The following is a 27,180-nucleotide window of genomic DNA, read 5'->3' as shown; positions in this document are numbered from 1 at the left end:
CTTAGTGTATGTAAACTTCTGACCCACTGGATTTTGTTGGAAAATTCCAGATAATTGTTGGGAAAATGACTTGTGTCATGCACAAAGTAGATGTCCTAACCGACTTGCCAAAACTATAGTTTGTTAACAAGAAATTTGTGGAGTGGTTGAAAAACGAGTTTTAATGACTCCAACCAAAGTGTATGTAAACTTCTGACTTCAACTGTATAGGGCAAAAAACATGTTTTTAAAAAAGCTAGCAAGGATAGTAAAATTCTTGCTCTGTTGATAACAAAATCACTCTCTCTCACACTCTTTATATTACAGTTATACCAGAGTAACACAATTTGCATCAGTTTAAAAAACGTCATCATAAGTGGTCCCACAAAACTGTATCAAACTAAATATATAGGCCTATGGTTCATATGATCCATAAAGGTACTTGGACATGTTACTCCACTCCAATTCCGGTAGAAGGCCACTATAACGTCACATATTCCCAGACACACTGTGTTACACTTATGCCAACTGAGATACTACTGCACAGGGTGACTTTTTGACAACGCAAAAAAAAGCGCTGTTGTCAAAACAAGCGCACATTTTTTTAGCTGCCAAAATGGGGCCCACAGAGTCAAACGGGAAAATATGAAATGACACCGTAAAGAGGGGAATAGCGTGCCATTTGACACACAGTCAGTCTAATAGTCGATGCCCTGGTCCTCGTCATAGTGCCCGCTGTACTGCTGTTGGTACCCACCCCGGTACTCCTCTTCGTCGTCATGGTGATACTGGTACTCCGCCTGGTAGTCGCTGTCACTAATCTCCGATCCATTGGTTCCCGTTCCCAGGCTCCCGTTGCCATGGCTACCGGCATTGTTGCCGAGGGTAACGGGAGAGATGGGCTCCGTGGGGGAGGTGCAGTACTTGGGGTCGTAGATCTGCCTGCCCAGGCCGTAGCTGCTCATTCCCTTCTGGGATGCCACCTTGTTGGTGCCCATCTGCAGGGAGATGGTGGAGCTGTCTGCTGTCTGTCCCGCCGACTTCTGGTCATAGATGTCACGGCGGGTACCCGGCGCCGACATGCCAGCCTGGGGGAGAGGAGGGAGGGAGGACAGAGGGGGAGAGGAGGGAGGGAGGACAGAGGAGGAGCGGAGGGAGGGAGAGAGTGGGAGTGAAGGGAGGGAAGGAGAGAGGACAGGGGGGAGCAGAGGGTGGGAATGTTAGGTTGGTGGTTAAGTGGGAGTGTGTGTGTGTGTGCGTGTGTGCATGTGAGAGAGAGTAAAAGGGTGTGTGTTTGTGAGGGAGAGCAAGAATGTGTGTGTCTGTGTGTGTGCGTGCACCTGGCCACAGTAACCTTTAGTTGGTAGATGTCTCACCCTGATACAAGATTACTGCTAATTGCTTCCAGGGATTATAGTGGCTAGGAATCCACTGCAGCAGAACCATTGAACCATAAGAACTACAGTACTTTATACACCACAGACGAACAGTACACTCTTACCTGGCTGGCTCCTTTGTTGGTTCCCATCTGCAGACTGATGGTAGTCTGGTCGTAGGGCTTGTCCGTCTGTGACTTTGGGTCGTATAAGTGTCTCCTGGTCCCGTACGCTGTCATACCAGACTGGCTGGCACATTTATTTGTCCCCATCTACCCAGGACAAAAACAGCTTTCAGACATGGCTCCATCCATAGGTCACAATGTCCTCTAATCAAATCTATTCTATGTCTGGCAATGGTATTGACCACAAATTCAATTTGTTTTTCAGAGTACGACTGGTATCCATTGTTTTGGTACAGACAGGATAACACACACACACACACACACACACACACACACACACACACACACACACACACACACACACACACACACACACACACACACACACACACACACACACACACACACACACACACACACACACACACAGAGAGAGAGAGAGAGAGTATACCAAACATTAGAAACATCTTGAGTTGCAATCCCCCCTTTTACCCTCAGAACAGCCTCAATTCGTTGCGGCATTGACTCTACAAGGTGTCGAAAGCGTTCCACAGGGATGCTGGCCCATGTTGACGCCAATGCTTCCCAGAGTTGTGTCAAGATTGTGGGGGTTGTCTTGTTAGACTTCAGTGCAGCTTTTGACATTATTGATCGAAGTCTGCTGCTGGAAAAATGCATGTGTCATGGCTTTACACCCCCTGCTATAATGTAGATAAAGAGTTACTTGTCTAACAGAACACAGAGGGTGTTCTTTAATGGAAGCCTCTCAAATATAATCCAGTTAGAATCAGGAATTCCCCAGGGTAGCCGTTTAGGCCCATTGCTTTTTAAAATATTTTTACTAATGACATGCCACTGACTTTGAGTAAAGCCAGAGTTTCTATGTTTGCGGATGACTCAACACTATACACGTCAGCTACTACAGCGAGTGAAATGACTGCAACACTCAACAAAGAGCGGCAGTTAGTTTCTGAGTGGATGGCAATAAATAAGTTAGCCCTAAATATTTCTAAAACTAAAAGCATTGTATTTGGAACAAAACACTCACGAAACCCTAAACCTCAACTTAATCTTGTAATTAATACTGTGTAAATTGAGCAAGTTGAGATGACTAAACTGCTTGGAGTAACACTAGATTGTAAACTGTCATGGTCAAAACATATTAATGCAGTAGTAGCTAAGATGGGGAGAAGTCTGTCTATAATAAAGCGATGCTCTGCCTTCTTAACAACACTATCAACAAGGCAGGTCCTACAGGCCCTAGTTTTGTCGCACCTGGACTATTGTTCAGTCGTGTGGTCAGGTGCCACAAAAAAGGACTTAGGAAAATTGCAATTGGCTCAGAACAGGGCAGCATGGCTAGCCCTGGGATGTACACAGAGAGCTAATATTAATAATATGCATGTCAATCTCTCCTGGCTGAAAGTGGAAGACAGATTTGACTACTTTTATTTTTGAGAGGTGATGTTTCATGTTGACTGCACCGAGCTGTCTGTCTAAACTACTGGCACACAGCTCGGACACCCATGCATACCCCGTTCAAAGGCACTTACATATTTTGTCTTGCCCAATCATCCTCTACAATCCATGTCTCACGGCCTAAAAATCCTTCTTTAACCTGTCTCCTCCTCTTCATCATCTACACTGACTGAAGTGAATTTAACAGGTGACATCAATAGGGGATAATAGGTTTTACCTGGATTCACCTGGTCAGTCTATGTCAAGGAAAGAGCAGGTGTTGTTAATGTTTTGTACACTCAGTATATGTATTTTTCCTGTAAATATTTTGGGGGGATGAACTACATGTCTACTGCTGTAATATCATTAAGTGGATATTTTTGGGGATGAGATCCACTTATGACATTATCTCTGTGGTAATTGCCATTGTCTGAGCATGACTCACCTGCAGTCCAATTACACATTGTCCAGCCTTCATTTTCTCCTCGTCGAAATGGCGGGTCCTCTTGTCCGCGTATTTAACACCGAGGTCACAGTTGGAGTTTGAACCTTTGGTTTTCGCCTGTTGCATGGTAAGAGACAAAGTAACAAAGTCAGTGTTGCTTGCAGTTTTACATAACAATGTTTTTACTCACTAATTACAACTGTACTGTAAGCCTACACAGTGGTGCATGGACATCTCAACCACCAGCAATTCAATAAAAACCACAGTGTTTGTCCGACCACGGATTTCAGCACCAACAATAAAAACAAACCAAAAAACAATGTTTGCCTCCTTTTCATGTCATGCTCTCCCATGGCACTGTGTGTGGTGTTATGGCACATGGTTATAACAAGGTCACGAACAACTCAGGGTTCCACATTCACCCCAGTCTAACCGAGAACCTACCACACCAGCCAGGGACAGCAGTGTGCTCTGGACCTGGGTCATGTTCCCATTCTCAAACAGGTCATTGGCCTCAAAGATGTCGTTGGGACAAAGGCCAAACTTCAGAATGGCTCGGATGAAATTCCCCAGATTTTCCAGCTAGAAGGGAACAACAAAGGAAATCAGACTCCGGTTCAGTCTCGTTATTTAGTCTTGTTGAATGAAAAGCATTTTCCCTCTGTGAAATGGTAGCGCTACAGTATATATATCAACATCTTTTATTTTGTTTCACGTACCTTGTGCCAGTTGAGTTTGGAGTGGTTGATTTTCTTGATGGAACCAGGCTGCAGTTTGTTTATCAGCCTAAGGTAGAAGAAAAGGAGTAAACTCTAACAGTTTGATATGAACATAAAACAGATTCTCAACTAGAGCAATGAAAAAGAATACACTGTTCCTAGTGGTGGTGAAAATAATGATAGCGAGATTAAGACCACAGAGCTAATCCTCTGTAGGCCTTTTCAACACCTGATCACTGTTATGGAAACAATATAACATCTTGTATTAAGTCTACTTGAGTGATCATCTATTGAGGAATGTGACTAAGTATTCCCCTACATCCTCATAGCTGACTGAGCTGAAGACAGGTGAAGTCAAGGGCTTGTAAACCAGTAAATTGAACAGGGCAAAACATCCTTCACACGTTGGGGATGATTATACAACCTAACAATATGGATTGGACAAATGGTATAAAATGTATAAATACCTAAAACATTAGAATACATATAATAGTCAATCTCACACAGATACACTTTGTGTAGACAGAAAAAAAATAAACTAACTCGCAGAGGATGACTCCGTCCTTAAGGCCCTTCTGGAAGTTCTCTCCAATGGGCATGCCCGTCACCTCCTCGATCCAAAACCGGAGCTCCTCCTCCTTCTGCAGGTCATACTTCCCTGCGATCTGAAAATATCAAATAATTATGTAACTCCACCCACTCTTCATTTAACAATAGTTCAAAATCAAACCCTGACCCCCCTAGACACTTGTGATAGGTAGGCTTAGATAGGTAGGCTATATGACATAAATACCACTTAGCCTACAAGTGGGCAAGGTTGAGCAATTACCATAGACTTCCGATCCTGCAGGCAAACCCAATCCTAACACCAACCAAACAAGCTACACACTTAAGGTATCTTGTAATTTGATCCAATTTTAACCACAATGTAAGCCTAAACCTAGACTACTTTATGAACTCCATAATTTGTTGGTATGATTGTTCTTTCTACTTGATTTTTGTATTTATATATATATATATGTGTGCATTTTCTGTAATTTATGTAATTCAGGGCTCATTTGTAAAAGAGACCTTGGTCTCAGTATGACTCCCTGATAAAATAAAGGTTAAATAAATAAACAAATATGATGCCTGTGTGTGACACAGGGAGTGAGTCTGTGAGTTCTAATAGCCTCTAGGCAGAGAAGCAGTGTTTATGTTAAGTGTAATGCATTAGTCTGACCTCAACAGATTGCTTATTAAGCAGTGAGCAGCACACCCATTCAATAGTTATAACTCGTGGTCATTGGGCCCAGCCGGCCCACTCCTTGGGAAAGTTAGATTAGGTCTGTTTAAAGTGTAGACATGCACAATAATTTATAGGGCTTTTAGCCTGATCTAAATACAGAACATTTGAGAAAGCATTATGCAATTAAAACCAAAAGGAAAAACAATTCTGATATCCATTCTATCCATTCATGTATTTTCTTAAAGAGAAAGTCACTTGAGGTAACGCTTCAATCCTCACAACAGAAGGCCAAAGCTTTTCAACTGAAGCCAAAGCCGATCTATCACATATCGTTCTAAAGGTCAGTTTTTTGGGAGAACACTCTTCTCTCCTCTCCCTCACATCACTGCTGTGTGGCCTGCTGCCAGGAGTGGTAAGACACAGGAAATGACATGGACCGCTGCCCCATGCCTGAACCCTGGCTATAGAGGACGGCTCCACAGATTCCCCAGTCCAGACTAACACCGTTGCTTTACCCAATGACTTGAAGGAGAGAGAGAAAGACAGACAGACACAAACACAGAACGCAAGATAGAAAGACTCCTGAGATGTCCTGAGCAATAAAGTGTCTTAAACTTCCATGAAAACATTACAGAGACAACGTTACGTGAGGTAGCGGAGGGAGACATTAGAGGGATATTGCCCTCAGCCATCTTATTAATGAGCTTTCATAGGCTGCTTGGTTGAAGCCCTGGACTTCCAACTGTGATGTACATATCTTCAAATAATCACATTTTATTCATCACATACACAGATTGAGCAGATGTTATTGCGGGTGTAGCGAAATGCTTGTGTTTCTAGCTCCATCAGTCCAGTAGTATCTAACAATTCACAACAATACACAAATGTAAAAGTAAAATAATGGAATTAAGAAATATATAAATATCAGGATGAGCAATGTCGGAGTGGTATTGACTAAATACAGTAGAATAGAATACAGTATATACATATGAGATAAGTAAAGCAGTATGTAAACATTATTAAAGTGGCCAGTGATTCCATGTCTATGTATTTAGGGCAGCAGCCTCTAAGGTGCAGGGCTGAGAAACTGTGTGGTAGCCGGCTAGTGATGGCTATTTAACAGTCTGATGGCCTTGAGATTGAAGCTGTTTTTGATGCACCTGTACTGGCCTCACCTTCTGGATGATAGTGAGGTGAACAGACCGTGGCTCGGTTGGTTGATGTAATTGATGATCTTTTTGCCTTTTTGTGACATCGGGTGCTGTAGGTGTCAAAAGCTTTGATTTGGGAATTCTAAATTCCAACAGAACAAAGTGTATAAATCAATATCAAATATTTCAATGCCCTTGGACACGGGAAAAATGGGTCACCTTTTTTTAACACAAATGCTACCTGGGCAGGCAGTGTGTCCCCGGTGATGCGTTGGGCAGACCGTACCACCCTCTGGAGAGCTCTGCGGTTGCGGGTGGCGCAGTTACCGTACCTGGCGGTGATACAGCCCGACAGGATGCTCTCAATTGTACATCTGTGAAAGTTTCTGAGGGTCTTAGGGGCCAAGCCGAATTTCTTCAGCCTCCTGAGGTTGAAGAGGCGCTGTTGCGCCTTCTTCACCACACTGTCTGTGTGGGTGGACCATTTCAGGTTGTCAGTGATGTGTACGCCGAGGAACTTGAAGCTTTCCACCTTCTCCACAGCGGTCCCGTCGATGTGGATAGGGCCGTGCTTCCTCTACTCTTTTCTGAAGTCCACGATCAGCTCCTTCGTTTTGTTGATGTTGAGAGGGGTTATGTTCCTGGCCCCACTCTGCCAGGGACCTCACCTCCTCCCTGTAGGCTGTCTCATCATTGTTGGTAATCAGGCCTACTACTGTTGTGTCGTCTGCAAATTTGATGATTGAGTTGGAGGCATGAGTGGCCACGCAGTGAACGGGGAGTAAAGGAGGGGGCTGAGCACGCACCCTTGTGGGGCCTCTGTGTTGAGGATCAGCGAAGTGGAGGTGTTATTTCCTACCTTCACCACCTGGGGGTGGACTGTCAGGAAGTCCAGGAGCAGTTGCACAGGGTGGGTTTCAGACCCAGGGCCCCGAGCTTAATGATGAGCTTGGAGGGTACAATGGTGTTGAAGGCTGAGCTATAGTCAATGAACTGCATTCTGACGTAGGTATTCCTCTTGTCCAGATGGGATAGGGCAGGGTGCAGTGCGATGGCAACTGCATCGTCTGTGGATCTATCTATCTATCTATATTACTGCCTCATTGCCTGAATCCGTAATGGGTCTGCGGTCAAACGACCACCCCGCATCACTGTCAAACGCTCCCTAAAACACTTCAGCGAGCAGGCCTTTTTAATCGACCTGGCCCGAGTATCCTGGAAGGATATTGACCTCATCCGTCAGTAGAGGATGCCTGGTTGCTCTTTAAAAGTGCTTTCCTCTCCATCTTAAATAAGCATGCCCCATTCAAAAAATGTAGAACCAGAAACAGATATAGCCCTTGGTTCTCTCCAGACCTGACTGCCCTTGACCAGCACAAAAACATCCTGTGGCGTTCTGCATTAGCATTGAACAGCCCCCGTGATATGCAACTTTTCAGGGAAGTTAGGAACAAATATACACAGGCAGTTAGGAAAGCTAAGGCTAGCTTTTTCAAGCAGAAATGTGCATCCTGTAGCACAAACTCAAAGTTCTGGGACACTGTAAAGTCCATGGAGAATAAGAGCACCTCCTCCCAGCTGCCCACTGCGCTGAGGCTAGGAAACACTGTCACCACCGATAAATCCACTATAATTGAGAATGTCAATAAGCATTTTTCTACGGCTGGCCATGCTTTCCACCTGGCTACCCCTACCCCGATCAACAGCCCTCCACCCCCCCACAGCAACTCGCCCAAGCCTCCGCCACTTCTCCTTCACCCAAATCCAGATAGCCGATGTTCTGAAAGACCTGCAAAATCTGGACCCCTACAAATCAGCCGGGCTAGACAATCTGGACCCCTCTCTTTCTAAAATTATCTGCCGAAATTGTTGCAACCCCTATTACTAGCCTGTTCGACCTCTCTTTCATATCGTCTGAGATTCCCATAGATTGGAAAGCTGCCACGGTCATCCCCCTCTTCAAAGGGGGAGACACTCTAGACCCAAACTGCTACAGACCTATATCTATTCTACACTGCCTTTCTAAGGTCTTCGAAAACCAAGTTAACAAACAGATTACCGACCATTTCGAATCCCACCGTACCTTCTCCGCTATGAAATCTGGTTTCAGAGCTGGTCATGGGTGCATCTCAGCCACGCTCAAGGTACTAAACAATATCATAACCGCCATCGATAAGAGACATCACTGTGCAGCCGTATTCATCGACCTGGCTAAGGCTTTCGACGCTGTCAATCACAACATTCTTATTGGCATACTCAACAGCCTTGGTTTCTCAGATGATTGCCTCGCCTGGTTCACCAACTACTTCTCTGATAGAGTTCAGTGTGTCAAATCGGAGGGCCTGTTGTCCGGACCTCTGGTTGTCTCTATGGGGGTGCCACAGGGTTCAATTCTCGGGCCGACTCTCTTCTCTGTATACATCAATGATGTCACTCTTGCTGCTGGTGATTCTCTGATCCACCTCTACGCAGACGACACCATTCTGTATACTTCTGGCCCTTCTTTGGACACTGTGTTAACTAACCTCCAGACTAGCTTCAATGCCATATAACTCTCCTTCCGTGGCCTCCAACTGCTCTTAAATGCAAGTACAACTAAATGCATGCTCTTCAACCGATCGCTGCCTGCACCTGCCCGACCATCCAGCATCACCAGTCTGGACGGTTCTGACTTAGATTATGTGGACAACTACAAATACCTAGGTGTCTGGTTAGACTGTAAACTCTCCTTCCAGACTCACATTAAACATCTACAATCTAAAATTAAATCTAGAATCGGCTTCCTATTTCGCAACAAAGCATCCTTCACTCATGCTGCCAAACATACCCTCGTAAAACTGACCATCCTACCGATCCTCGACTTCGGCGATGTCATTTACAAAATAGCCTACAACACTCTACTCAACAAATTGGATGCAGTCTATCACAGTGTCATCCGTTTTGTCACCAAAGCCCCATATACTACCCACCACTGCGACCTCTACGCTCCTGTTGGCTGGCCCTCGCTTCATACTCGTCGCCAAACCCACTGGCTCCAGGTCATCTACAAGTCTCTGCTAGGTAAAGCCCCGCCTTATCTCAGCTCACTGGTCACCATAGCCGCACCCACCCGTAGCACGCACTCCAGCAGGTATATCTCAATGGTCACCCCCAAAGCCAATTCTTCCTTTGGCCGCCTCTCCTTCCAGTTCTCTGCTGCCAATGACTGGAACAAACGGCAAAAATCACTAAAGCTGGAGACTCTTACCTCCCTCACTAGCTTTAAGCACCAGCTGTCAGAGCAGCTCACAGATCACTGCACCTGTACATACAGTAGCTGATCTGTAAATAGCCCATCCAATCTACCTCATGCCCATACTGTATTTATTTATTTATCTTGCTCCTTTGCACCCCAGTATCTCTACTTGCACATTCATCTTCTGCACATTCTACCATTCCAGTGTTTAATTGCTATATTGTAATTACTTCGCCACCATGGACTATTTATTGCCTTACCTCCCTTATCCTACCTCATTTGCACATAATGTATATAGACTTTTCTACGGTATTATTGATTGTATTTTTGTTTATACCATGTGTAACTCTGTGTTGTTGTATGTGTTGAAATGCTTTGATTTATCTTGGCCAGGTCACAGTTGCAAATGATAACTTGTTCTCAACTAGCCGACCTGGTTAAATAAAGGTGAAATAAATAAAAATAAATAAATAAACTGAGGTGGTAAGCAAATTAAAGTGGGTCTAGGGTGTCAGGGAAGTTAGAGGTGATATGATCCTTAACTAGCCTCTCAAAACACTTAATGATGACAGAAGTGAGTGCCACGGGGTGATAGCCATTTAGTTCTGTTACCTTTGCTTTCTTGGGTAAGGGAACAATGGTAGACATCTTGAAGCAAGTGGGGATAGTAGACTGCGATAGGGAGAGATTGAATATGTCCGTAAACACTCCAGCCAGCTGGTCTGCGCATGCACTGAGGACGCGGCTAGAGATGCCGTCTGGGCCGGCAGTCTTGTGAGGGTTAACACGCTTAAATGTCTTACTCGTCGGCCCCAGAGAAGGAGAGCCCACAGTCCTTGGGAGCGGGCTACGTCGGTGGCACAGTGCCACCCTCAAAGTGGGCGAAGAATGTGTTTAGCTTGTCTGGGAGCAAGACGTCGGTGTCCGCGTCGTGGCTGGTTTTCCCTTTGTAATCCGTGATTGTCTGTAGACCCTGCCACATACAGTGCAACTTAAAAGTTTGGACACACCTACTCATTCAAGGATTTTTCTTTATTTTTTACTATTTTCTACATTGTAGAATAATAGTGAAGACATCAACTATGAAATAACACATGGAATCATGTAGTAACCAAAAAGGTGTTAAACAAATCAAAATACATTTTATATTTGAGACTCTTCAAAGTTGCCTCCCTTTGCCTTGATGACAGCTTTGTACACTTGGCATTCTCTCAACCAGCTTCATGAGGTAGTGACCTGGAATGCATTTCAATTAACAGGTGTGCCATGTTAATTTGTGGAATTTCTTTCCTTCTTAATATGTTTGAGCCACTCAGTTGTGTTGTGACAAGGTAGGGGTGGTATACAGATGATATCCCTATTTGGTAAAAGTCCAAGTCCATATTATGGCAAGAACAGCTCAAATAAGCAAAGAGAAACGACAGTCCATCATTACTTTAAGACATGAAGGTCAATCAATCCGGCATTCTCTCAACCAGCTTCACCTGGAATGCTTTTCCAACAGTCTTGAAGAAGTTCCCACATATGCTGAGCACTTGTTGGCTGATTTTGCTTCACTCTGCGGTCCAACTCTTCCCATCTCAATTGGGTTGAGGTCGGGTGATTGTGGAGGCCAGGTCATCTGATACAGCACTCCATCACGCTCCTTCTTGGTCAAATAGCCCTTACACAGCCTGGCGGTGTGTTGGGTCATTGTCCTGTTGAAAAACAAACGATAGTCCCACTAAGCACAAACCAGATGGGATGGCGTATCGCTGCAGAATGCTGTGGTAGCCATGCTGACTAAGTGTGCCTTGAATTCTAAATAAATCACTGACAGTGTCACCAGCAAAGCACCCCCACACCATAACACCTCCTCCTTCATGCTTCACAGTGGGAACTACACATGTGGAGATCATCCGTTTACCTACGCTGCGTCTCACAAAGACATGGCGGTTGGAACCAAAAATCTCAAATTTGGATTCAGACCAAAGGACAGATTTCCACCGGTCTAAGCAAGTCTCTTCCTATTGGTGTCCTTTAGTAGTGGTTTCTTTGCAGCAATTCGACCATGAAGGCCTGATTCACGCAGTCGCCGCTGAACAGTTGATGTTGAGATGTGTCTGTTACTTGAACTCTGTGAAGCATTTATTTGGGCTGCCATTTCTGAGGCTGGTAACTCTGATGAACTTATCCTCTACAGCATAGGTAACTCTGGGTCTTTCTTTCCTGTGGCGGTCCTCATAAGAGCCAGTTTCATCATAGCGCTTGATGGTTTTTGTGACTGCACTTGAAGAAAATGTGAAAGTTCTTTAAATATTCCGAATTGACTGTCCTTCTTGTCTTAAAATAATGACGGACGGTTGTTTCTCTATGCTTATTGGGCTGTTCTTGCCATAATATGGACTTGGTCTTTTACCAAATAGGGATATTGTCTGTATATCACCCCTACCTTGTCACAACACAACTGATCGGCTCAAACGCATTAAGAAGGAAAGAAATTCCACAAATTAACTTTTCCGTAGCTCAGTTGGTAGAGCATGGTGTTTGCAACGCCAGGGTTGTGGGTTCGATTCCCACGGGGGGCCAGCACAGAAAAAAAAAGAAAAAAAAATGTATGAAATTGTGTGAAATGTATGCATTCACTACTGTAAGTCGCTCTGGATAAGAGCGTCTGCTAAATGACTAAAAATGTAAAATGTAAACAAGGCACACCTGTTAATTGAAATGCATTCCAGGTGACTACCTCATGAAGCTGGTTGAGAGTATTCCAAGAGTGTGCAAAGCTGTCATCAAGGCAAAGGGTGGCTACTTTTAAGAATCTCAAATATATTTTTATTTGTTGAACACTTTTTAGGTTACTACATGATTCCATATGTTTTATTTTATATGTTTTATGTCTTCACTATTAGGTGTGTCCAAACTTTTGACTGGTACTGTACGTCCCGTGTCTGAGCCGTTGAATTGCGACTCCACTTTGTCTCTGTACTGATGTTTTGCCTGTTTGATTGCCTTACGGAGGGAATAACTCCACTATTTGTATTCAGCCATATTTCCAGTCACCTAGTCATGGTTAAAAGCGGTGGTTCACACTTTCAGTTTTGCGCGAATGCCTTCCACAGTTTCTGGTTTGGGTAGGTTTTAACAGTCACTGTGGGAACAACATCCCCTACACTTCCTGATGAACTCAGTCACCGTGTCCATGTAAGCGTCAATGTTATTCTCAGAGGCTACCTGGAACATATCCCAGTCTGCGTGATCAAAACAATCTTGAAGCATGGATTCTGATTGGTCAGACCAGCATTGAATAGACCTTAGCACGGATACTTCCTGTTTGAGTGTCTGCCTATAGGAAGGGAGGACCAAAATGGAGTCGCAATCCTTGTAGGCACCTCGAAAAGGCGAGTGGCAGTGAGTGGCAGTGATCTAGTGTTTTTCCTAAGCGAGTACTACAGTCAAGGTGTTGATAGAACTTCGGCGGCGTTTTCCTCAAATTTGGTTTCCAGTTTTCATAAAGTCCAGTGTAGTTCCTTGAGGGCCGTCGTGGTATCGGCTTGAGGGGGAATTTCCAAGGCTGTGACTATAACCGAAGAGAATTCTCTTGGGAGGTAATACGGTCGGCATTTGATTGTGAGGTATTTTAGTTCAGGTGAACAAAAGGTTCTGTATGTTATCACAATCGCACCATGAGTAGTTAATCATGAACTATACACCCCGCCTTTCTTCTTCCCGGAGAGTTCTTTATTCCGGTCTGTGCGATGAACTGAGAACCCAGCTTGCTGTATGGACGGGGACAGTATATCCGGAGAGAGCCATGATTCCGTGAAACAGAGTATGTTACAGTCCAGTCCCTGACATCTCTCTGGAAGGAGATCCTCACCCTGAGCTCGCCGACTTTATTGTCCATGAGACATTAAGCGAGTAATATACTTGGAAACAGTGGATGGTGTGCCCGCCTCCTGAGTCAGACTAGAAGTCCACTCGGAATACCTCTTCTCCGTCCGCGGCGACTTGGATGAGCCTCTGGGATGAGTTCAAAAGCCCTTGGGGGTACGAACAAAGCATCGAATTCAGGAAAGTCGTATTCCTGGTTATTACCGCTGCTCTGATATCCAAAAGTTATTTCCAGATGTATGTAATAACACAAAACACGTTCTGGGCTAATAATGTCAGAAATAACACACAAAAAAACTAAATACTCAAAAGTTGCTTAGGAGCTAGAAGCAGAGCTGCCATGTCTGTCGGCACCATCTTGCTGCTTTTGCTAATTAATCAATTAATCAAGAGAAAGCACTCAGAGTGCTGCATGTACACCTCAGCGTGCTGATCTAGGATCAGGACTCCCCTCTCCATGTAATCTTATTCATAATGATCTAAAAGGCTAAACTGATCCTAGATTAGCACTGAGACGCTTGATACATACGGCTCTAGGGCTAATTATCGACTAAGGAGGTATTGTTTTTCCTCGCGGCGCCACAGGAGCAGCCCAAGCAAGTTATGGTACAGTAACAACACTGGAGTTAGTAGTTTCCCCATAGAGAAGGAATGTGGAATAGCGATCGACCAGGTTTCTTCCTCGCAGCTCGAATTACTGTAGTGCATCCTCAGTCTGGCACGCAAGCACAGATCTGACTGCCTCATGGGGAAACCGGAGGGGTTCAGACAGTACATGCAGTGTACCTGGATATCAAGGAGAAAATCTGACTCTTACAAGGTCTTTGGACAGGAAAATGCAAACCCTATTGACGGCTGTGTAACAAAAATGCAAATGTTCACAATTTCACACTACAACCTCAGTGTGGAAATATATAAATAGAGTTTTGTAGGTATAACAAAAAAAACAAGCTACACATTCTCAGATACTTTTTTTAAAATGAATTATTATTTCACAAACAGAGATTGTGAGCCATCATGGGCTATTGACCTCCATGCAAATGTATGGAATAAAAGGTTAGGTACCGAACCTGAACCATACAAAGATATCTCAAAATAACAAAACCTCCAAGTTTATATCAACCTCAAAAACAAAAAGCCATTGGCAATACCACTGGTCTGTTTTCATTGTCTGAGTCAAGCTACCACAATGTCAAAACAGACCCTCTTCAAGGTGTGTGTGTGTGTGTGTGTTTGAGAATGTGGGCAGTGTGTTTTTAGCTGGGAGGAGCCGAGGTAGATCCAAGAGATCCCTCATCTGCAATTTATTAAACACACATGTTGTACTTGAATGACACACACAAAACCAGCACCTCTTGCTGCCTATGGTGAAAACAAGCAAACAAGTAGAGGTTTTCCAAAGGTTCAGAGCCATCTGTGATAGGCCTAATCCTCCACATTCAGAGTCTAACCTCTGCTGAAAGAAGTCTTCAGTTCTCTCAGGAAGACAGAGGGCTGAAATCCCATCAACCTCACACATAACAACTCCCACTTTAACTGTTTCTAACGGTTCATCACCCTTCACACATAACAAACCAGACTTTTGTGCCTAATAGTTCATCACCCGCCAACATGAGAGTCTTGACAGTCAAATCTGAAATCTCTCATCAAGATGAAAAGGGAAAACAATTATTTCAGTATTGCTCAAAGGCTGTGTGTAAGAAAGATGGCCGTCGTTCCTACAAAGACCAGCAGACCTCAAAAAGGGCAAAGAGTCTTTAATGTGATTAAAAGGTGGGGAAAGTTGATGTGATGTCCCAGAAAAATTAATCCGACTTCGATACCACGCTGGAAGGGTCAGAGTTCAATGTGAAAGGTAGATAAAGGAAAAAGTGCCCCTCGCAACCTTGTGTCGTGCCAAACAAGCTACGCTAGCCGTTGCTATGAGACTCATGTCCCACACAGGGAGTCCTTTTAAAAAATGTCCAATGCAGCCATTTTTATCTCAATATCAAATCATTTCTGGGTAACAATTAAGTACCTTACAGTGACTGTTTTCATTTAAAATGGCAAAAAAAGTACAAAATAGCTTCTTAACAAAGTGCAAATTATCAAGCAAGAACTTTGCTAGAACTGTCTGGGAGAGGTCTAAGTGGGGAAGGGAAAACAGAAAATGTGCCATTATTGGCAGAGACGCTTGGAACTGTTACTTATTGGTCTAACTAATTTACGCATGGTGATGTCACTGTGGATGGCCAAAACTCCATCCTATGGAACGCCGTTTGGGTCTTTGCCTGTCAAAAAAGATACACGCGTTAAATAAGCTTTTAATTTTACACGTCAAATAACAGAATTCTATTATAGAATGTTGTGTGTGCTGAATTTGCATGTGCAAGCCAAGTGCCACCACTACTATCAGTAGCACTGTCAAAGCCGTACAAAAAAGCCTGCAAACAAGCACACACCGGCCACGAACGATGTGTTTACAATACCGCATTGTTAATAAGTCATTATTTGTTTGACCGCTACTTCTGGGCTAGCTAGCTAGCTTTAGCTTGGGACCTAGCTAGCACCAATACAACCAGCCTGAAAACAATGACCAGTAGAAACTGCAGTCATTTTCATTATTCTTAGCAATGATTTAGGAATCCTTGCGAGTAAGTATTACCTAGGTAGCCACGTGTTGTTCGCCTATTGAAATTTAACTTCAGTTCATGAAAATAAATAGCTAGCCAACGACTTAACCCCGTTGCCCAAAGCTAACGTTATAAACAGCCAGCTAGCTTCACCTGGCTAGTGAGGCTCGACCGGACCGGGTTATGGGTTGTGAAGCTAGCCACAATTAGGATTAGGCACAATAGTGGAATTTGCGGGTTGCCTTCAAAATAAAATTACCTATTTGAAAGTGATGCAGAAGGTTACAACTGGTGGAATCAGAGAATTAACTAAAGAGAATAAAGGAAAAGACAGAAGAAAATAGCAAACAACAATGCAAAAATATAAAATAATAATACATTTAAAACAAAGGACATCAAGGACAACTGAAATCATAAAAGCAATGCCAACTGTATATGTTTGTGGGGATCAACGAAATGGAGTATCAGTCTACTCAATACCCATGATATTTTTCCCCAACGTCCTCCTCAGAGTTATCAGACTCCAAAACACCCACGCAGTATTGTTTTTCCTCTGGAATAACGCTCAATACACATAGTAGGTTGACAATAAATGTGTCTCAATTCCGTTGTTTCAGAGTCCCGCAATAAGAGCTACGACGCTAATGTTCTCTGGGTGTCACTGAGTAGACTGATACCCCATGTCATTGACCCACAATCCATAGGTAAGGCTGTACAGTGAAATAAGTATGTCCCCAATGCAATTCTAAAGGCTAATACATCCAGTGTGATTTCAACAGATTTGTCAAATTAACAAATTATTGTCTTTTGTTGATTTAATATAACCTCGTTTATTATGATCTATTCAATTATAGCGTAATTCTACTTTTTGTATTAATTTGCATCACGATCAATGACATACCTTTAATTTGAAGGCTAACCGCAAAGTCCACTATTGTGGCTAATCCTTATTGTGGCTAGCTTCACATAGATGGGTCCGACCATTAATCAAATAAGAACTGTTTCATTAATTAGGGTTATTTTTGATGATGACACCTAGCTATATAGTTAGCTAGCTAACTATATAGCTACTGAAACAGATTATGTTGTTTTGCTATGTTTTTGGGGAAGAACATTGTTTGCATCCATCAGCTAGCTAGCTTTTTTTATGACCAGCACTGTAGGTGCGCGAGACAACTTTACCAGCATCATAGCATACGTATCGATGAATCGTTGTGACATATGAAATACGAGTGATAGTGTAATCAATGTTTAACAACTACGTAAAAAAGTAATGAACGTGTTAAATTATTATGTGACGTGCAGTCATTCAGGTCCTGATTGGTCAACAAGCTTATTTGACACGTCAAATAACACTATTTGACGTGTATCTTTTTTTACACGCAAATACCCAAACGACGTTACATAATATCCCACCAAAACAACATGACATTTCAGGCAGTCTTTTCACACAGCTCTTACACTAAAAAGTCCATTATCATAATTTTCACAAGTTCACAGTATTATTCCAATCTCAGTATGGAAATATATACAAAGCACAGGGAAATCACGTTTTTGACTGCACTGGGCCTTTAAAACTTCCCGTGGATGGCTGACAGAGGGGAGTGTGTACAGTTCCTATTCGGGTCTAGCAATCTCTCCTCTACAGCCCAACAATAGCTCCAGTGTTCTTGGGACTTGATAGAGCAGAGCTAGCTAGGCATTCAGAGAGGAAAGAGGGGGAGTAAAGCAGAAATTGATTAATCTTTCTCTTTTCTCAGGCATACAGAGAAAGAAACCCCCTCGTCTTATACTACCACTCCTGCCCACGCAACTGGAAGCATTTCCTGATGGGTCTGTGGAATGGAGAGAACATCTGGACTGAAAAAAGAATGAGAGTGCCGTATTGTAAACAGGCCGCTCCTTATGGATACGACTTTACTGTACTGCATGTTGCAAAAATCACAAGCTTTGTCCTCCAAAAACCTCTTACTGTTTGTTACCACAAAACCCACAATCTGTCCAAATATTGGTTATCCATTTATTGGAGAGGAAATAGCATTGAATGGAGCCTTAACAATAGAGACAGCTGGTGAGGCGTTAATAAATGATTAACCTTCCGTGGCTCTGGAAAATGTTCAATGGAGTGGAATGATGCAAGGATGATGAGCATGAGGTGAGGTAGAAACAATTCACCATGTCTGTTTATGTCGCCCTAGGCCCATTGTCATATTGCTGTTTGTTGTAGTGCTGAGCAATTCACCCATTTTTCAGTTTTTAAACACCTAATTGACCAACTCGGTTCAATTATTTTAATTCCATTTTGTGTTTTTTTTCTGTGAGCTCAATGCGCACATTGCAAAGTTTCTCTAGAAATAAATCAGATCCAGCCTGAACTGTGCATGTAGTAGGGAGTTGTAGTTTCCAGCAGGCCAATATTCTGCATATATAGTTTAGTGCATAAAACATGGTAATTAACTTCAATGAACATAATCCATTGTGCATCTACCTGTCCGGTCTGTATTTCTTTTACGCCTGCTACAGAAGAGAGAAGAATGCACGATCGTAAGGGGATATAGAGAGAAGCTTTAGCTTCGCGAGGTATCTCTACCTGGAAATACATAATCCAAGTGATTGATAGTTGGTATTTATTCAGCAGTCATAAAAGTATGCCTTACTTACTTTGAAGAACTACAAAATAGTGATTTTGTCAGATAGCAGCTCTATAGAGATGAGATGATGACTTGGCATGATATAATAAAGTCATCAAATAAAACAAATGTAATATACACCGTTACTGAAATATTGTATTAAAGTAACGTGAATAAATTGTTAATTAGTGACAAGCAGTAATGAGCAGTCACTACCATTATGGGACTTATGAATTGTTTTATTCTGTGTTGTTACAGCACTCAACCCAAATAATCTAAACCAAAATCCAAAATCGTGATATTTTTTTCATAATCGAACTGACCTTAAAAAGCACTAATTGTTCAGCACTAGTTTGTTGACATATAGTAAGAACATGTTAACAGAGTCTTAAGTAAAGCTGGAAGGCGGCCATTTTCCACATTGTGTGAACAATAACGTTTTTCCTTTTCCAATTCGAATCTATCCATCCTCAAAAGTGAGCCATGACTCAAAATGTCACTGTTATCCTTAGGACACATCCTCCTGCCCTAAAAATAACCAGAAAGGGGGAAAAAAGACTCCCAATATGTCACAAACAGAAAGTGCTGCTGCTCCATCCTGTGTTTTTCTTGAAGGGCAATTATAGCCCGTGTTTATTTAACAGCACTCAAGGAAGACTCCTTCCTGTTCTCCTTGAGGTGTCAGCGTGGGGTTTAAAGGGCGATTCTGGGACAACCTCAACGGAGGGAGGATGGCCACGTCAGCACTTTAGAGGAGCGTCAACAAAAACATGACATTCCCTCCCAACAGCCATGCGTGTTGTGGTGGTAGAGCTCATTAAAAAGGGAAGGCACACACGAGCACACACACAGCCCCCAGTTTGATTAAATATATGGATACTTGAATCTTTTGCATTTACATTCAATTATACAAAACAGAACAAGTGTCGGGTCTTTCCTGGCAGTTACATGCAAATATTTCCCGACTGATACACTTGAGCATAATCTCTTCAGTCCTCTCTCAAACAACTATCTGCCAAGCCAACACCACAAACATGTCTTTGTTCTGTGTGGCTTGACATGGGCTACCCTTATATAGTGTTTTCAGGGAATATATTTTAAGTCCTATGTATGAGACGCACCGTGCACATGATGTTCACTGCAGCCTTATCTGTTGTGAGCAGGAGAGAAAAGTAGCTGCAGACACATAATGCTGCAGATACGATACAAGAACGGTGTGATGAGAGGTGCTTGGCCAAAGTCATTTGAAGTGCGAAAAGGTGTAGGGAATGTGGCTTGAATTAATTCTTATTGAAAATGACGCAAGTTGCGTCTTCGTAGTGAGATTAACCAGTATGTGTTGAATGTTCACATAAAAGAAAGCACATTCTTGAATACCCTTCTCTTTTCTATGGCCTTCACTTCTTTCTATTTGTTTCCTCATTCGGGTATTCATGATATGGACACGTTTGTAGCGGTATAGCCCACTTCTTCTGTATGTACTGTAACTCTGTACTGCATCTCTCAGTAGGTTACAGAGGGGGTATAGGTAGGGTGGCAGTGTAAGGGGTGTGTGCTGACGGCAGAGAAGTCATACGCAGGAGAGCAAAACTGTGGTTCCAACGGCTCAGTTTAATAATAAAAACCCACCGGATTACAGAACAATAAGAAATGGGTACATAACCCGACGCACACCAGAACATAACGTGCACAAGCACTTACAAACAAACAATACGCACTTACAAACAAACAATACCGGACAAGGACATGTGGGGAACAGAGGGTTAAATACACAACATGTAATTGATGGGATTGAAACCAGGTGTGTGGGAAGACAAGACAAAACAAATGGAAAATGAAAGGTGGATCGGCGATGGCTAGAAGACCGGTGACGTCGACCGCCGAACGTCGCCCGAACAAGGAGAGGGACCGACTTCGGAGGAAGTCACGACAGGCAGGTAGCCTAGAGGTTAAAAGCGTTGGCCCAGTAACCAAAAGGTTGCTGGTTTGAATCCCGAGCCGACAAGGTGAAAAATCTGTGGATGTGCCCTTGAGCAAGGCACGTGTCAAAACTTCCAGCCTGGTTTTCAGAATTGCTAGAGGACTGAAGGTTTAAGTGTCCTGTCCTTGAGGCAGCGCAGATGTCAGGCCATCACAGCACCACTTTATTAAAGTCCTCACTGTGAAGTGACCATACTTATCGTAGGCATTTGGCTGATATCGTTCAGTACGATAAGTAGCCTATACTAGAGAAATGTGAAGTTTGAAATCAAATATGATTGTTAATATGGGTGATTGTTAATGGGACAATTGTTGGCTACAACCATCAGACTAGTAGTAGTATTTAAAAGGATAATAAAAAATGTTGCACATCAATGTTATAAACTTATTGTTCTAATTATTGTGAAAGCATCAATTCAGGCAATTTATTGCGATATGGATTTTAGTCCATATCGCCCAGCTCTACTGTATCACTAAAGAAAAAGCTATAACTGCAACAGTTTCAACCCTGTATCAGATTCATAATTACAGGTATTGGCATAGTTGAAACGTTTTGGACGGTATCAGATAACACAATGCAGGAAGCCACAACTTGCAATATGGCTGAAAGCCAGGGAGTGGACAATTTACAAAGCAGGCTAATTCACTTTCATCATTGTTGCAATTACTGGACAAAGCAACGTCCTTTGTAGTGTAGAGCTCTATTGTAGTCATGCATGTTAGGTATTCATAAACAGCACATACAAGCATTTCCTGAGAATTTCCAAATTAATCAAACTGTTAAAGTGCATCACACTAATAAAAGCTAAAAAGGTACAGTAAACATTACCTTTCTAACATGGAGAACTGACTTAATATGCAAAACCAATTGACAGAGGATGTGTGTTGAGCTGCTAACAAAAACATAGGATGATGTCAATGCCATTTCAAGTAAGTCAATTATCAATTTCCTGAATCCACTGAGTTGAAATGGAATCGACTCCAATCACCCAAGCCTGCTACACCAGTACAATGTCCTACGTTGTTGCTGTTTGACACAGCCATAGTTGTGAAGATGTTGTGTGGTGCTTTTTAACCATCAAAGTAATAAAGACTGTGTAAGGTGATGCTGACGACAGCCAATGACACACACACCAAAGCTCCCACTGTGGTCTTGACGTCCAAGTGATGGGAGCCTCCCCTTGTGATCAGCTATTTACTTCCTGGAACACATCTGGGTGCCAGCCTGCCAGGAGTTACCATAAGAACCATGACCAGGAACCCATGTGGAGGGCTCTACTGGGGCTTTAACTATACTATTACGGACAGTTTCCCAGACTCAGTTTAAGCATATTCCTGGCCTAAAAAGCACTTTCAATGGAGATTCTACCTTGAGAATGCTTAAGTCCAGGAGTAGGCTTAATCTGGGTCTGGGAAACTGCCCCAAAGGCTTTGCCTGAACTGCATTAACGTAGATCTTCACTAGAAAGAAATACTAAAAAGTTATAAGGGAGGTTGGCTATGAGGTTTTTGTGCTCCGCTTGACAGTTCAGAGACATTCATGGCACTTCCTATGAAACATAATTATTTTCCACAAGCAGACCACTGAAGGGCTGGCATATCTCCGTCAGACTTCTAATAAAGCGTATCTTCAGCAGACAACGTGGAAAATGTCTCCGCTCACACTGGCAGGCGATAGGGACGGAAGTTTATGGAACCATTGCTTTGCATGGATGGAATGACACACTTCGAGATCCAATTTAAAAGGGAGTGAAATGACAAAGTGTCACGTTGTATAAATGATTGGAGACAAGGGCAGGAAAACGTAATAGGGGGTTTTAATACTCTAACCAAAAATACAACATGCCATGAAAAGGCACGGGGATGAAGCCCAAAACAAACACTTATACAAAAACACAGGGATGTAACCCAAACAAAAGAGCGAGGTTAGACCTCTAATAAATACACGGGACGAGACCCGTAATAACAATATACGGGACGAGACCTGTAATAACAAGTGCACAACAATACACGGGACGAGACCTATAACGAGTACACAATACACGCAGCACGAAAGCCGAAACAACAAAGCACAGGTACTCACAAGACCAACGGACATGGGAACAATAACAGACAAAACAATGGTGAACAGAGGGCACATATATACAATTACTAACCAGGGGGAATGGGAACCACGTGTGCGTAATGAAACAGTTCAGTGACGCCTAGAGGCTGGTGATGTAGACCTCAGGAGCTGGTGCACGGAATGAGCAGCAGTACCGGGGGAATCCACCGGAGAGGAGGTGTGGATATCAGTATAAAAAGATAAAGACGACTGGGGAAAGTTTTTTCAGACTAAGTGGCTTGACCTGGGAAAACTCTGGGCCCTAGATATACGGTAGCTATAAGTGGGTCAAGTTAGGTGGTCAGGAAAAACTCCTGGTGTACTGTGATGATTTCTAGTAGATTTGTACCCAGACAAAGGGAGGTGATCCACCTCTTTAGATCATGTGTGGGACAGACTGAACGTGTGGCTGATAGACCTCTGGGCCATCTGGGGTTCTCCCCAAGAACAATGTGCTCAATTGAACAGAAGTAGGGTTGGGCGATATATCAAATTCATTCGATTAATTAGAATTTATGTTTTTGTGCGATGTTCCAAATGCCTGTATCGCAATAATCTAGTTTATTTTTTATATGAGCGTTTATGTCTGTTTGTTCTCATGTTGTCTTTTTTGTCTCGTCTCCTTGTGCTGTGTTCACCTTCCCATTTACACCAGAAATCTGTATATAATGACGAGATGCTCATATCTCCGCTCTAACAATGGGAGTCGTTGTCCCAAGGGCAGGAAGGCAGACGACAAGCTTAGATCCAAAATAAGCCCATAGAAACACATTGGGCTTATTTGGGACAGATTTTAGCAAGAGTGAAACCTCTCACTTCACCTCTTCCTGTGTGTTTACAGCTTACACATACCAAGCCACTCCTCCTGCCACTCACACCAACAAAGATGAGAAATCACTTCTTCCTCTCTGACAAGCGGTTTCATCTCGCTATTTGCATTTGGTCCAACAGAATCGTTCATATGGACACCAAAACACAGTGGGACCTTATTTTGCCGTAATAGTGGAGAAGTTAACCTTTTTAACAATACCCTTTATATGTCTCAACTTCTCAAATTGCACACAGAGCAGACACTACTCAAACGAGAGTATCTATGAACCTAGATTCTGGAAAATGAATGCTCAGTTTGTCACGCATGGCATTCCAGTAGCTAGTATGGCCTACCGCTAGCAGCATTTCTGCCAAATACTTTTTTACTAGCTGTCTAGTCTGTGTTTTATAAATGTACAATAAGCATATAAGCTATTATATAAAGAATCGGCAACTTGTTCTCATTCTGAGAAATAAGGTAGGGCACTTGATTTCAACATCTGAACAAAGTGGACAAGCATGCTATGCTGTTCAAACAGTTGAAGGCAGACAGAAGGGTGTGTTCATAACAATTCAACTGTTTTGCCTTTTTAGCTAGCAAATCGATCCAAGTTGGCTAAACTTGAAACATAAAGATTAGCTGGTTACTCACTAGCATGTGGGCTTATGCTTGAGAGATTGTTTATGAGACCTGAGTTAATTTTCTATAGTGAATGTACATTATTCATGGTTAATAGTCCGTCTATTTTCATAGACGGACGTGAAAACTAGATAAGTGATTATTGCAAAAAAAGCAGGTTCAACTATTTTGCCTATTTTATCCTAGTGGTTAGAGCATTGGGCCAGTAACCGAAAGGTTGGTGGAGTGAATCCCTGAGCTGACAAGGTAAAAATAGGTCGTTCTGCCCCTGAACAAAGCAGTTAACCCACTGTTCCTAGGCCGTCATAAGAATTTGTTCTTAACTGACTTGCCTAGTTAAATAAATACAAAATATTTTTCCTAGGTATAACTTCATAAGCCCTGAATTCATCTGATTATTGATGACTGTTTGAAATGCAGTGTATCCTGTGCGGCTCAGTTGGTAGAGCATGGCCCTTGCAATGCCAGGGTTGTGGGTTAGTTTCCCATATGGGACCTGTATGAAAATGTATGCATTCACTACTGTAAGTGGCTCTGGATAAGAGCATCTGCTCTTATTCAGAGATATATATTGTGAATAGCCCATAAGTTTGAGAAAACTTTTTTTTATATAATTGTTAGGTCATATCACCCAGCCCTAAGCAGAAGCCAAGAAAACATGGAGGACTTGGCAGGGGGCCCAGCCCATCATTCATCTATTCAAAGCTGAGCTGCATGGTACATCTAACGGACCCTTTAAAACAATAGTAGAAAACTGATTCCATATGAGATAAGGTCTGACAATGAAGGCAATGCTGCAACTTTAGATGGTGTATAAAGTACAATAAACTACAGAGGGGTCAGAGGAGGAGAATGCATTGTCGATGATGTTGTCTAGTTCTGTAGACTTCACTCAGCAGTATAGGGGCCCCTACACCGCCCATACAGGCTCCACCCACTATGGTGGAGCAACAGTGAGTTGTTGGCCTTGCCATTCATTCATGAAGCTTTCATCCTTTCCTTTGACATGAACCAGAAGCATCAAATAAGATCATAAAGGAATATTGTACATTTGTACATCCCGCATCACTGTGTAGCCTAATTAAAGGTTGCATTTGTGAAAGGTCTGGGAAAAGGGGCCCGAGAATGGACATATTTTTATTACAGCCTCGTTGGTGATGTGTGTTGATCACTAGTTTCCAAGGTAGTGTTCCAAAACAGACATATTCTCAGTGCAGATGCATTATGTTGAAGACATTAAATCACAACCCATTTGCAATTTGTTGTGCGGGGTATTCTGCACTATGTAACCTGGTAGACTATCCTTTTCAGGACAACATTTACAAGACAAAGGGCACATTGACTGATCATCATTCATATGCTTCTGAAGTACGTGGCCATTTGCCATCACACACTTTCCATAAAAGGAAAACCAGTTCCAGGTCGTCTCGAGGGAAATTAATGCATCGACTGATGCGAAGCAGTTTCACGTGGGCCACTTGATGAATACAAATAAATCGTTTCTTAAATAAAAACGTACAAAAATCTAATTGCATCAATTTGATAGGTAAAATAGTAGTCCTAATAGTCACGCTTACCTTGCTTCTCAATTCTGCAGTCAACCCGTACACTGGTCCCTTGTTGAATTGAGTCATGTTCCTTTGTTTTGCAAATGTAAAACTGTGTCAATAATTTGCAACAAAAGTTGCTGCTTCTTCCAAGTTTCCTCTGTTACAAAGTAACACGTTCCGTGCAACAGTGTGAAACCGTCAACCTTCTAAATCGAGATAGTTTGCTTCTTCAGCGAACAGATGGAGAGAGAGAAAGGATCTGCGTTCGTACAGAAAGTTTGAGTTGCAGTAGCTCCTCTAGACCAAAGAATAATGTGCAGCGCGAGAGATACCCGCCGCAAGCCAATCAGAAGCCTTGAATTTCCGTGCGCTCGCTGTTAAATGGAGGATAGATCTATGGATAGCGCTGAATATAAGGATGTAAGAAAGAAAGCCTTCGGACAAACAAAATGTTATTCACAATAACAGATTCAGAATTTGTTTTGTCAAGTTTCCCCTGATTAGGCTATATTATACTTATAACTTTCGATAATGTTGCATATATATCACAATGTCATCAAAAATAGAATTAAAAATTACAAACAATCCAACGTTTTTATGAAGATATATAATTTGATATAGTAGGCTACAAGTCATGAAACATCTGCCTATTTTCCTCAAAAACATGGATTAGAATACTAAAGCAAAGCATGGGGGTGACAGTAATACTGCATCCTTCCACAATGCATTGGGAAATGAGAATAAGTTCAGTTTCCATTTACACTGAGATCAGCTCTAAAAATAGTAAAGGATACCTAAGTCTCTGTGTATACTATCTCTACATTTGCTGTCAGAATGCAAACAAATCCTTTCCTCCATCCCTCCCTCTTTCCATGTGTTTCCTGTCTATTGAGCAGTGCTGTCAAGGGACACCAAACCTCCATAAACAGGAAGACTGTCCACAATAGAAACTTGCTGCTAGAACTGCTCATCCTGAAATAAACACAAACAGAGCTAGCCCCTGAAGAACTCCCCATGCTATTCCCACTATGAGAGCTAGCTAGGTCCCATTTTTGGCCTTTCTTCTGAACAACCTAGGTAGTCTAGGCCTAGTCTACTAGTCTGTTTATACTCACAAAATAGTTCTGGGTTAAATTTCTGAGGAAAAGTTGTTTGAAAAGTTTAGGAAATATACAACACAATTTTTTTCAGGATGACAGTCACATACTAATACTGTACATTTGCCTCATAGAAAGATTCAAGTGTTTGTTATTATTAATGTT

General features: G+C 42.6%; 1 protein-coding gene across 1 annotated transcript; it reads right to left on the bottom strand.

Moving 5' to 3' along the window:
* LOC106599141 (calponin-3) lies at nt 1-26,236 on the bottom strand. The gene is made up of 7 exons (XM_014190240.2): nt 25,946-26,236; nt 4,646-4,767; nt 4,103-4,169; nt 3,828-3,965; nt 3,384-3,500; nt 1,481-1,627; nt 1-1,067 (listed from the first exon to the last, which is right to left on the bottom strand). Exons 1-7 carry the CDS (start codon nt 26,000-26,002, stop codon nt 678-680), a joined length of 1,038 nt encoding a protein of 345 aa, XP_014045715.1. The 5' UTR covers nt 26,003-26,236; the 3' UTR covers nt 1-677.
* Between the last annotated feature and the right edge of the window lie 944 nt (nt 26,237-27,180).

Source organism: Salmo salar, chromosome ssa03, assembly GCF_905237065.1.
Source record: "Salmo salar chromosome ssa03, Ssal_v3.1, whole genome shotgun sequence".
Classification (NCBI taxonomy): Eukaryota; Metazoa; Chordata; class Actinopteri; order Salmoniformes; family Salmonidae; genus Salmo; species Salmo salar.
Note: the sequence above shows the minus strand (reverse complement) of the source record. Positions and strands in the feature narration are given on the sequence as shown.